Here is a 12,501-nt window from a genome sequence, read left to right as displayed (position 1 = left end):
AGTTTAAGAAAAAATGAAAACTTTTAGAATTTGTGGTCCTAAACAAGTTAAAAAGGGGCCCAGAGTATTTGTGTGTATATATATACTTACTCCGTTTCAACTTTATCGTTGAACATCGTTTGGCTCGGCATGGAGTTTAAGAAAAAATGAAAACTTTTAGAATTTGTGGTCCTAAACAAGTTAAAAAGGGGCCCAGAGTATTTGTGTGTATATATATACTTACTCCGTTTCAATTTATGTGAACATGTTTGGCTGGGCATGGAGTTTAAGAAAAAATGAAAACTTTTAGAATTTGTGGTCCTAAACAAGTTAAAAAGGGGCCCAGAGTATTTGTGTGGTTATAAAAGCTTCTCATTAAGGGTACAATTGTAAGTCTAAGCTAAATTGTATCCAAATTTAGAAAGGGGTCGTTCTTTTTGGAATGGACAAAAAACGAAATAGGTTCACATAAACTGGAACGGAGGGAGTATATATTAAGAAACACTAAATATATGCAGATATTTGACTGTTAATAGAGTTATTATTGTATATTAACTTGAAATTGTTGTACCAACCCATAAAACTTCAAATCTTGAATAGAGAAGCAATTAGCCCGTCAAAAGTCAACTTAACTCTCAACAGCTATATATAACAGTTTTTTAGTACCAACTTGCAACATTAATTAAGGGATAACACTTAAACAATGATTTCTGCATATGTTTTTTAAATTCTGGTTTTGCTAGTTCAACCAGCAAGATAGGTCTAAACAAATATAAGCATTAATCAAGGGGCAACACTTCAATGAGTAGTATTTGGCCAAATTTTTAAGTAGAATCAGAAGTCGTTTTTGAGAGGGTTAAAAAATAACTTCTCCCTAAAATTTTAAAAAATATATATATATATATTTAGAAGTACTTTTTAAAAATTTGACAATTGTTAATTACGGTTTAAAAGTACTTTGAAAAATATTATAGAGAATAAATTGATTTTGAAAAATACTTTGAAGAGCATATGATTCTTTCCAATTGGTAATTGTGGGTGGTAATTTGCGTTAATTTTTTATACGCTATTTGACAGTAGCATAGAGTATAGAATAGGACAAGCAAAGAGGGGATTATATCTTCTATTTTTCAATTAAAATGGTACGATGAGGTAACAAACTTTGTCGTTTAATATACTGCTTTTCTTGCATGGATGAGTAATTTGATTGGTGGGTGAAAAAATAGGCTGGGTAACCCCTGGATAAATGCCAATCAACACGTACAGAGGATAAATTATATTTTCTTTGCTTTGCTTGTACTGTTTTTTTTGTTCTCTGTTTCCAAATTCAACTGGAAAACCTTCTTCTGCAAATCCTTTTTGGTAAAACAAATTCCAAGTGTCCTCTTGGTCATCAAGTAAATGCATCCTGAAAGGATCCTTGGGAGAGCTAGCATATTGAGCGACCTCAATGTCTCCACTAGTCAACAAAACCCGACTCCTTTTTACCATCAACAAAGATGACTTCCAGTTCACGATTCAGCATGTTTGCTTGTTCAATGTTGTACCCCACCATATCGTTCTCAAGGGTTGGAGCATGCAATCGTGGTGAACTTGAATCGCCAATCGAGGAATTTCCAGCTTGCAAGTTGTTGTTCGGACTGTGCTTGATGAGCTCTTCCTTGAGGGAATCAACATTTTCAATACCTCGTTGTAAGATCTCAAAAAGACTCTCGAGGGCTTCCTTTTGATGGAGTCCATCATGTTGTTCCTCCATTACCACCTTCATCTGTGATTCAACTTCATCTTCTGCTTCATTTGCTATGTCTCTGGCCTTTTCGTGCAAATTCTCCGTTTGTTCACCATCAGAATTATCAAGAAGCTCTTGCAGAGAATCAACCTTCTCGTAGAGTAAATTCAAACTTTCCACATGAGTGTCCAATAGATCTAACTTTGATAGCAAAAGCTGAAGCTGTTCTATTGTTCCCATTAGAGAAGCCAATGCAACGTATGCAGCCATCTCTCTCTGTAATTCTGCAGTAAAGGAATGAATTATTGGACTAGGTTGACACTTAAAAATGACAGATATGGCAAACAAACATAAAAGTTGTCATTGTTTTAACAATTGATATTTGACTTTTAACCCAATTACTTTTTGTATATTAACTTGAGATTGTTGTAACCAATCCATAAAACTTTAAATCTTGGATCGTCTTTGACGGAAAGCAATTAGCCAGTCAAAAGTCAACTTAACTCTCAACAACTATATATGACAACTTTTTAATACCAACTTGCAGCATTAATTAAGGGATAACACTAAACAATGATTCTGCACATGTATTTTTAATTCTGATTTTGCCAGTTCAACCAGCAAGATAAGTCTAAACAAATATAAGCATTAATCAAGGGGCAACACTTGAATGAGAAGTCAGATGTTAACATAAAACTTTTTCCAACTCTAGTTTAGCTAAAGTCAAAAATACCTAGTATGACTAAACTATCCTTAATTAAATATTTAATGTGAGGAATAAGAATTTTTTTTAGGGATATGTACATAAGGGTAATTTTGTAAAAACAAATTGAATTCTTTCTTGATTATGTAAATGGACACTTATTTTGGACCAAAATAAAAAAGTAAATTGGTCACTTATTGTGGACCATAGGGAGTAGATATTAACAAAGAAGAATAGTCAATGCAAAAATAAATTACAGCATAAATATAAGCTCTCTTATCTGCTAAATTCCTTTTTTAATGAGTGAATATCTTAAAACCCTCCTAAACTATCATGTTTTTGTCAGTTACATACTTAAACTATTCGGTCTCCCCAAAATCCCCCATTAACTATATTCCCCTATATATTAAAAACCCCTTGTCAATTTTTTAATGAATATGTTATAAGGTGTTACGAAATTATACATTTCGTAACTTTAATTGTTTCTTTTAGTCTTTACATTTTTAGTCCAGAAGTTTGTCTATTTTCAATTAGTTGTCTAAGTCCCCAAATTAGCTGGCTGACTCAAGGGACACGTGATTTAGTCTAATTGCTTTGTCTAAAATTTATTATTGGGGGTGGGGGAGGAGGGGATGATGTATTAGCATTGAATGTAATTTAGGTGATGGCATGAAATTGAGGAAGTGTGAAGTCCAGGGTGCCTTGATTATAGGAGTTATTGAGGATTTGATGTCCTAATTCTCTGGAAGGATTTTTAGGAACTGAAACGCTTGGAATTTTTTTTTTAACGTGATTCACGGTCAAGATTATGGGTTTCATTAAGGGATGTAATTAATTAGCTGCTATATTGGTTAATCACGGAATGCTGCTAGGATTTCATAAAATTTTCTTAGATATTGTCTATTTGTGTTTTGTCTCTTATTTATTTAATCCGTATGTATTGAACTTATATAATTAATTTAATTATATTAGCCCATAATATTTATTTGGGCCAATATATCTTGAATTTAAAATATAGTCCAAATTATTTTATGGATTTAAGTTTAATAAAATTTATATGCCTACAAAGAGAAGCACCTTAATAAAAGCAGAGATCTCTAGCTTATGGACTGTGAAGGAATTTTGGATTGAACTGTATATTGGTCGATATCTCTCTCTTGAATTTTGGTAAATTTGTTTGCCTCACTAATGTTGTGAAAGATTCTTTATAAGAGAGTGTAATGATTTTTTCTTTTTGTGGGAGGAAAGTTTCCTGTGAAGAATAATGTGAATGACGGCATTTTCCTAGTTGAGGTGAGACAATAACAGCAACAAATATCATAATTATAATAGTAGTTGTACTTACATTATTTCCTCTCTATTTTATATTATTATTTTTATTATTATTTATTGAAATTATTTGAGCATTTTAACATTAAAAATATTCCATGACCCATGTTAGGTGGCTTATAAGTTGAGGTTAACCACAATTAAGGAACAACATTTAGATTTAAAATATTATTCATCAACTATGTCTGACCTCTACTTAATTAATGCCTCTAACATGGATGAGTCATAAATATTTTTATTTGAATATCGTTTTCCTAATATGGTGTTACCTAGAACAGATATAGAGCACAACTTATGGATTCACGAGAATGCAGTAGCTTTTGCACAGTCCGTGTATATATTATTAAGAAACACTAAATATATGCAGATATTTGACTGTTAAGAGGGTTATTGTCGTATATTAACTTGAGATTGTTGTACCAACCGATAAAACTTCAAATCCTCAATCGACTGTGACGGAAAGCAATTAGCCAGTCAAAAGGCACCTTAACTGTCAACGGCTATATATAACAATTCTTTAGTACCAACTTGCAGCATTAATTAAGGGATAACCTTCAACAATGATTCTGCATATGTATTTTTAATTCTGATTTTGCCGATTCAACCAGCAAGATAAGTCTAAACAAATATAAGCATTAATCAAGAGGCAACACTTCAATGAGAAGTCAAGATTTTAACATAAAATTTTATCCAAGTATAATTTAGCTAAAGTTAACTGGCGTGCTAAATCTTTAGAACTACTAGCTAACTGTAGCAATAATTAAGAGATAGCAAATTTAATAACAGTTTTTATTTAACTCCTTATGATCTTTTAAATTATCTAGCTACAAGCTGTCTTTTTCAGGTAAAAAAAAAGAAGAAGGAAAAATGAACCTGCGTCGACTGCTAGGAGAAATTTTTATTCAACATGTGCACAAACTTACAGATTTGGCCATACTTGCATTGCAGTACTAGCAAGAGCTAATATTTTGCTCTAATGAATTTAAAGGCAGAATTTGTACCAGATCTTTGTTAATAGGCGCTAACAGAGAAAGAATGTAATCGGAATTGGAAAACTTGGCGGTGGCGCAGCCATCAGCAGGTGGAAGCATTGCCGGAGATGGAGTTTCTTTCTTTCCTTTTAATCCAAACAAGTGTCGCGCAGCCACGTGTCATTTTAGGAAGGTAATTGTTTCACTTTTTTTTATTTTTTTTATAAGTTTGGGTGTGTAAAAGGTTGTTGATGTTCGACCAAAAATGCATATATTTATCTATTGTTACCTTACGTTTTAGTACTTTTAATCGTCTTTTGAGTGTTAACTATATTACATTATGCTTAATATTATATTTTAGTTGTGTAGAAATAAAATGGTATGAAAATGAAGAGATTTGAAACAAAATTGGATTAAAGGCGGAAGAAAAAGAAAAACAATTAAATGAATAAAAATGGGGGGACACCCTTTGAGTTTTGTCCCCCAATTTGAAGACAAGAAAAAGGATATTTAGTACAATTGCATTTAGAATGCAGTTGATGACGGGAACGCAGCAAAGGAACGTGAAAACTTATTGCTTTCAGCGCCGGGGCCGGCGCGAGGCGTTACCCTGGACGCTGTGTTACAATGATTTTTCTATTTTAATTAAAACAAGGTTATTTCGGTCCTATACGGTCCTAATTTATATATAAGGAGTCCTAAACCTAATTTTTTAACGTGGAGGAACACACCACGCTGGGAGTAGGCTTCTAACTAGTTTTTCTTCTCTTCTATTCTTTTAGTTTCATATTTTATTAGTTCTAGAGTTTTGGCGTGCTACATGAACTTTGTGGTTTGAAGTTTGAACTGTTCTTATTATTTTATCATATTGGTTTATTTATTCAAGGAATTTTTACCTCCTATAGCAAAGGTTAACACCTTATTTATTTTAAATAAATACCTAAAAATTATATTCTATAAATACCTTTTAATGTTTATAGCAAAATATCTAATTTTGGTTACCTCCTAACCTAAGCCACTAAATACGCTATTCAGTTACACTATTTTCTTTCTCTCTATATTTTGATACATGTCATTCTCTTCCCCCGTTCCCTGAAAATACGATGCTCAATCTCAATCCAACGAGAAACCCTAGCTCTTCCTTGGTGGTAAGACCAAGTTGTGTTCCTGGAATTAGAGAATCGTTTGATGGAAGTTGCCGTAGTCATATGGTGAGCAGCAGATGTGTGGCTCCGCGGTTGATGCTACCGCCGGAGTTTGAGGAGGAAAGCACCCTTTTGAAATTCTACAGATTGGCCGAAGGGGATGTCATACTCATACGGGTACAGGTTGATGAGCACCGAATGACGATCCCTGATGTCGATTCCGTTTGTGTGGGATCATTATCCAAGGTATGGATTGCTTGCATATAGCCTAAAGATTGTGATCTCTTCCTCTATCACCCACTTTCTGGGAAAATTATCCAGCTTCCATCCATTGAAACCTTTCCCTGTGTTAACGGCGTCATCCGTAACTTTTCAATCAAATTAGAAGCCCTGGTATTCAATTAATCGTGATGAAGAAGAAGATTTCTGTTAATATATTTCAATATATTTACAACGTATCGCGCTGTATTTCATTGTACTCATTATCTTTTTTTCATTGTAATTCAATGTATCTCGCTGTATTCCATGTATTTTATTGTATTCACTGTCTTTTTTTTTCATTGTATTTCAATGCATCCCAGTGTATTTTATGTATTTTATTGTATTCACTGTCCCGCTATACGCCCTGAATGTATTCATATATTTTTTTTTATTAATATAATTTATGTATTTAGATGTATTATATAATTTCTCTGAAGATTGCTATATTTTTGGGGTATTTTTCGGTTGAGAATCTTTTTTATAAGTGGAAATACAAAATTTGTGTGTTATGAACTTATAATTGAGTTTGTTGAGTTATATTAGGAATCCATTATGTTAATTGATTCACTTTCCGTTTAAAAACATTATAATCCCCTGTTTCACGCCGTGAATACTGTCGAATACAATATTTTTCAAATACTCATTCAAACAAGCTGAATTTGGCTATATAAAACTCCAGGCATTATTACAGAGTCACATTAATATTCAATCTTGAGAAGTTTTGAGAAATACAAATCACCACAATTTTTTCTAGAACAATGACATGAAAAACTAAAAGAAAAAACAAGAAAGAGAACACAAGCATATAGCAGGCAACACTGGTCATATCTTGTAAAAATATCTGAGGATGACAATATTTGTGTAAATCAGTCAGCTGCAAAACTCAAATTATGCATCTTCCTCTCAAACTTCATCTGCATGTTCACAAATGTAATGTATGTTAAAAGAAACTTCCAGCTGACTATAGAGTAAATGTAAAGTGAAATTGTTAGAGTTCATAGCCCTTTTCTTTATAAGCAACACATATCCACACAGCTTATATGATTCAACATATTTAATTTCAACCAAACCACAATAACATCTCCTACTTATCATTGATGTGTGCGGAATTATTGATTATTGTCTTTTTTTTTTTCCGCAACAATTCATGTGCCGCCTTTTCAAGAGATCAAAGTTATAATTTTGTTGATGTTGTGGGGAAGCCCTGGTATTCAAGAAGTAGACAATGGATAAAGACATGGTTCTCTAAGCAAGACACCTTGCAACAGGTTTGTTGTTCCAAACATATTTCTATCACCAAATATACCTACAATTTGCATTCAGGGCTCTTTCTTTCATTGTAGACAGAAAGATACACAATGTACATTAAAATACAGAGTCTAAAGAATCGAACAAATTAACCGAGGAATCAAATTCACTTTGAGAGACCTAATATTATTTGTACTTCACCTTTACATCTTTGTCTATTCCATGAACATTACTGATTTAGTTTTCCTCTTACATATATCAGGAAGGAATAAGCAAATAATAGCAAGAACAAATAACCATGACTCCCCCCACACACACGCCCAAAATAATGCAATACGCACAAAAGGGTACTATAGAAAACTACAGCAACAACAAACAGCAATGACAAACACTACGAAGCCCTCATAAAAATGAATTTTTGACAGGATTGACAGAGCAGGAATAGCCAAATTCAAATTATGAACATAAGCAAGCTGTATATGGATAGTATGAGCTCGCTAATGAAATAAGATAAACACAACATAAAATGGCTAAATTACTGCATTGACAGAGACCATCCTTAGAAGAGTTTCATAGAACCATTTTCTTAAATATAAATATTTGAGTACTTTATGCAATTAAAAGGCCCTACAGCAAGCACATGCAACGAATATAAAAAACTTTTTATTACAGTCAACAATATACTCCTATTAGTAGCTATGCAGAAGAAATTCTATTTCAATCAACAGGTTAATTCTTACCTAATGATTCAACACAGTTCATGATCAGAAGTCAAAATATTTGATTAATATTGAAAGTTCATCGTTGATGATTTACTTACTTGAACCAATGACATAAACTTTAAGCATATTGTTTCCCATTTCCTCATGGTTTTCCTGGATCTGCTTGGCAAAAGTGACAAGAGGACGACAACATTTATGTAATTCAATTAGCTGCAGCGTCACACTATCTGCAAATCCTTCTGGGATCTCTTGTAAGAGTTTGCATTCTCTGATGCAGACACGCTCAAGGGATTGGAAATAATCATCGGTGGCTCTCCAATATCTAAGATACAGATCCTCAATGAGTAAACACTTCAATTTAGGGAATCCCATCTCTGTTATTTCCCACTCATCGCCTGAGAAGGCATCATCCTTCAATTCAAGCACCTCGAGATTGGGCAACTTGCTAAATATGTTCATGCAATTCCATGGAATACAAGTACCACTAAGTGTCAACTTCTTGAGATTTTGAGGGAAAGAACCTGGACTTGGATTTATTAAACACGGCAGCCGGTCGGAAACAAAATCAGTCGGAACTGTAACATTTAGTGCCTCGAGCTCTATTAAATATTTAAGATTAGTTTCCCATCCCGTCTCGCCATGAAATTCCTCTGTTGTACCAGCAATTTCCAATTTCTTAACTTTCTTAATTGCTTCAAATATTTTTCTTGTGCAACAAGAAGGTATCAACTCAGAAACAGTTTGTATGTTTTCCAAAACCAAGTTCTTCACCTCATTTTCTGATACCGTCTCAGGAGAGTCCAAATACATAGACCAACAATCGAGATGCCTTAACTGAGACAATTTCCAAATTCCATCTGGTAAGGAACAATAAGCTTTTTTTCGGAATATTCGGGGCGAAAGAACAATGAGAGTTTGTAAATTTAGAAGTTTAGAAATTGGAAATTTTCCACATCTTGAAATGCACAATGCCAAATACCTTAAAAGAACTAGGTCTTGTATAGCTATGGGGAAATTGAAGATATTTATTTTCTCCAAGTCCAATACCCTAAGAAGTTTGAAATGACACCTTTCTACATCAACAATTAATGTCTTAGAATTGACAGAAAAGGAACGTAATTTGCTATAAGCAAGATCAGGGAATCGACGGCCAGAATAAAAGCTCCATGATTGTTGTGACACCGATCTGCAGCCTTCAGGAATAACCCATAGAGGTCCATCAATATCGGTATTCACAATATATTGAAGATTCTGGCTGTCAGCTTCTTTCAAGCAGAAATCATGAACAAGATCATGAATCAAACATGTAATGATTTTACCATCCATACTTCTCTTGCTAACAATAACTAGACTTTTATCAATAAGATAATTTAAATGACTAGCGGCCACTCCTTCCAACCCCTCCATCCCTTTTACCTTTAGGAGCCCTTCTGCAATCCATAATCTAATCAACTTTTCCATAGAAATTTCACTAGCTTTTGGAAAAAGTCCAAAATACAGAAAGCAACCTTTCAGATAAGAAGGAAGATGACTGTAGCTTAAAGCGAGCACTCCTGAGCATTGTTTATAAGCATCAACGTCTGCTAATGAGCTCACACTTTTAGCTACTTTTCTCCACTCTTCCAATGTCCTCTTGCTAGACAGAATCTTGGCAACCACGGCAATCATAAGTGGTAATCCTTTGCAGTTTTTTGCGACGTCCTTCCCGACATCCACAAATTCAATGGGAAAACCTTTTTCTGCAAATGCTTTTTGGTAAAACAAACTCCAACTGTCATCAGGGCCTAGTAAATGCATCCTGAAAGGAGCCTTCGGAGAGCTAGCATATTGAGCAACCTCAATGTCTCGGGTAGTCAACAGTACCCGACTTCTTTTACCATCATCTGGAAGACACAGTCTAATCTCATCCCAAGCGTTTTTGCTCCATATGTCATCCACAACAATCAAATACCTTCGACCCATTAAACTTTGTTTCAAGCAAACGGCTAAATCTGAATCGCTTTTCTTATCAAGGTCTTGTTCCTTCCCAAGATTAGCATCTATTAGGAGGCCTAAAAGCATATTTCTATAACTGTAGTTCTCAGATACGGTAATCCATCCACGGATGTCAAAGAAGCTCAAAATCGAGGGATGAGAAAACAAGTTTTTGGCAAAAGTAGACTTACCAATGCCGCCCATACCAGTAACAGAGATGACTTCCAGTTCAGGCGAGCCACTCGTGAGTTGACTCAGCAACTTTTCTTGTTCAATGTTGTACCCCACCATATCGTTCTCAAGGGTCGAAGCATGCAATCGTGGTGAACTTGAATCACTAAGTGAGGAATTTCCAGCTTGCGAAGTGTTATTCTGAGTGTGCTTGATGAGCTCATCCTTGAGGGAATCAACATTTTCAATACCTCGTTGTAAGATCTCAAAAAGACTCTCGAGGGCTTCCTTTTGATGGAGTCTGTCATGTTGTTCGTCCATTACCACCTTCATCTGCGATTCAACTTCATCTTCTGCTTCATTTGCTATTTGTCTGCTTTTGCGTGCTAATTCAAATTCCTTCGTTTGTTCATCAGCATAATGGTCAAGAAGTTCATGCAGAGAATCAACCTTCTCGTGGAGTAAATTCAAACTTTTCACATGAGTGTCCAATAGATCTAAGTTTGATTGCAAAAGCTGAAGTTGGTCTATTGTTCCCATTAGAGAAGTCAATGCAACATATGCAGCCATCTCTCTCTGTAATTCTGCAGTAAAGGAATGAATTATTGGACTAGGTTGACACTTAAAAATGACAGATATGGCAAACACTAACATAAAAGTTGTCATTTGTGTTATAAATATTTTTATTTGAATATCGTTTTCCTAATATGGTGTTACCTAGAACAGATATAGAGCACAACTTATGGATTCACGAGAATGCAGTAGCTTTTGCACAGTCCGTGTATATATTATTAAGAAACACTAAATATATGCAGATATTTGACTGTTAAGAGGGTTATTGTCGTATATTAACTTGAGATTGTTGTACCAACCGATAAAACTTCAAATCCTCAATCGACTGTGACGGAAAGCAATTAGCCAGTCAAAAGGCACCTTAACTGTCAACGGCTATATATAACAATTCTTTAGTACCAACTTGCAGCATTAATTAAGGGATAACCTTCAACAATGATTCTGCATATGTATTTTTAATTCTGATTTTGCCGATTCAACCAGCAAGATAAGTCTAAACAAATATAAGCATTAATCAAGAGGCAACACTTCAATGAGAAGTCAAGATTTTAACATAAAATTTTATCCAAGTATAATTTAGCTAAAGTTAACTGGCGTGCTAAATCTTTAGAACTACTAGCTAACTGTAGCAATAATTAAGAGATAGCAAATTTAATAACAGTTTTTATTTAACTCCTTATGATCTTTTAAATTATCTAGCTACAAGCTGTCTTTTTCAGGTAAAAAAAAAAGAAGAAGGAAAAGAACCTGCGTCGACTGCTAGGAGAAATTTTTATTCAACATGTGCACAAACTTACAGATTTGGCCATACTTGCATTGCAGTACTAGCAAGAGCTAATATTTTGCTCTAATGAATTTAAAGGCAGAATTTGTACCAGATCTTTGTTAATAGGCGCTAACAGAGAAAGAATGTAATCGGAATTGGAAAACTTGGCGGTGGCGCAGCCATCAGCAGGTGGAAGCATTGCCGGAGATGGAGTTTCTTTCTTTCCTTTTAATCCAAACAAGTGTCGCGCAGCCACGTGTCATTTTAGGAAGGTAATTGTTTCACTTTTTTTTATTTTTTTTATAAGTTTGGGTGTGTGAAAGTTGTTGATGTTCGACCAAAAATGCATATATTTATCTATTGTTACCTTACGTTTTAGTACTTTTAATCGTCTTTGAGTGTTACTATATTACATTATGCTTAATATTATATTTTAGTTGTGTAGAAATAAAATGGTATGAAAATGAAGAGATTTGAAACAAAATTGGATTAAAGGCGGAAGAAAAAGAAAAACAATTAAATGAATAAAAATGGGGGGACACCCTTTGAGTTTTGTCCCCCAATTTGAAGACAAGAAAAAGGATATTTAGTACAATTGCATTTAGAATGCAGTTGATGACGGGAACGCAGCAAAGGAACGTGAAAACTTATTGCTTTCAGCGCCGGGGCCGGCGCGAGGCGTTACCCTGGACGCTGTGTTACAATGATTTTTCTATTTTAATTAAAACAAGGTTATTTCGGTCCTATACGGTCCTAATTTATATATAAGGAGTCCTAAACCTAATTTTTTAACGTGGAGGAACACACCACGCTGGGAGTAGGCTTCTAACTAGTTTTTCTTCTCTTCTATTCTTTTAGTTTCATATTTTATTAGTTCTAGAGTTTTGGCGTGCTACATGAACTTTGTGGTTTGAAGTTTGAACTGTTCTT

The 12,501-nt window shown here is 34.3% G+C and overlaps 2 protein-coding genes across 4 annotated transcripts; both read right to left on the bottom strand.

Annotated features, from left to right (window-relative positions):
• Window positions 1-1,075: 1,075 nt before the first annotated feature.
• Window positions 1,076-5,626, bottom strand: LOC109243813. 3 transcript variants are annotated; one of them, XM_019410810.1, is made up of 2 exons: window positions 4,614-5,626; window positions 1,076-1,992 (listed from the first exon to the last, which is right to left on the bottom strand). In XM_019410810.1, exon 2 carries the CDS (start codon window positions 1,976-1,978, stop codon window positions 1,439-1,441), a length of 540 nt encoding a protein of 179 aa, XP_019266355.1. In that variant the 5' UTR covers window positions 1,979-1,992; window positions 4,614-5,626; the 3' UTR covers window positions 1,076-1,438. The 3 variants fall into 3 exon arrangements, with proteins under 3 accessions (XP_019266355.1, XP_019266356.1, XP_019266357.1); XM_019410811.1 differs by having other exon boundaries at window positions 4,664-5,626; XM_019410812.1 differs by having other exon boundaries at window positions 4,742-5,626.
• Window positions 5,627-6,754: 1,128 nt separating this feature from the next.
• LOC109243812 (putative late blight resistance protein homolog R1B-16) lies at window positions 6,755-10,602 on the bottom strand. The gene is made up of 2 exons (XM_019410809.1): window positions 8,186-10,602; window positions 6,755-7,031 (listed from the first exon to the last, which is right to left on the bottom strand). The coding sequence occupies exons 1-2, from the start codon at window positions 10,563-10,565 to the stop codon at window positions 7,021-7,023; spliced, it is 2,391 nt and encodes a 796-aa protein (XP_019266354.1). The 5' UTR covers window positions 10,566-10,602; the 3' UTR covers window positions 6,755-7,020.
• Window positions 10,603-12,501: the final 1,899 nt, after the last annotated feature.

This window comes from Nicotiana attenuata, unplaced genomic scaffold (assembly GCF_001879085.1).
Source record: "Nicotiana attenuata strain UT unplaced genomic scaffold, NIATTr2, whole genome shotgun sequence".
Classification (NCBI taxonomy): Eukaryota; Viridiplantae; Streptophyta; class Magnoliopsida; order Solanales; family Solanaceae; genus Nicotiana; species Nicotiana attenuata.
Note: the sequence above shows the minus strand (reverse complement) of the source record. Positions and strands in the feature narration are given on the sequence as shown.

Coding starts and splice junctions, on each gene's coding strand:
- LOC109243813 (XM_019410810.1), bottom strand. CDS start 1,978: ATGGCTGCATACGTTGCATTGGCTTCTCTAATGGGAACAATAGAACAG.
- LOC109243812 (XM_019410809.1), bottom strand. CDS start 10,565: ATGAAGGTGGTAATGGACGAACAACATGACAGACTCCATCAAAAGGAA.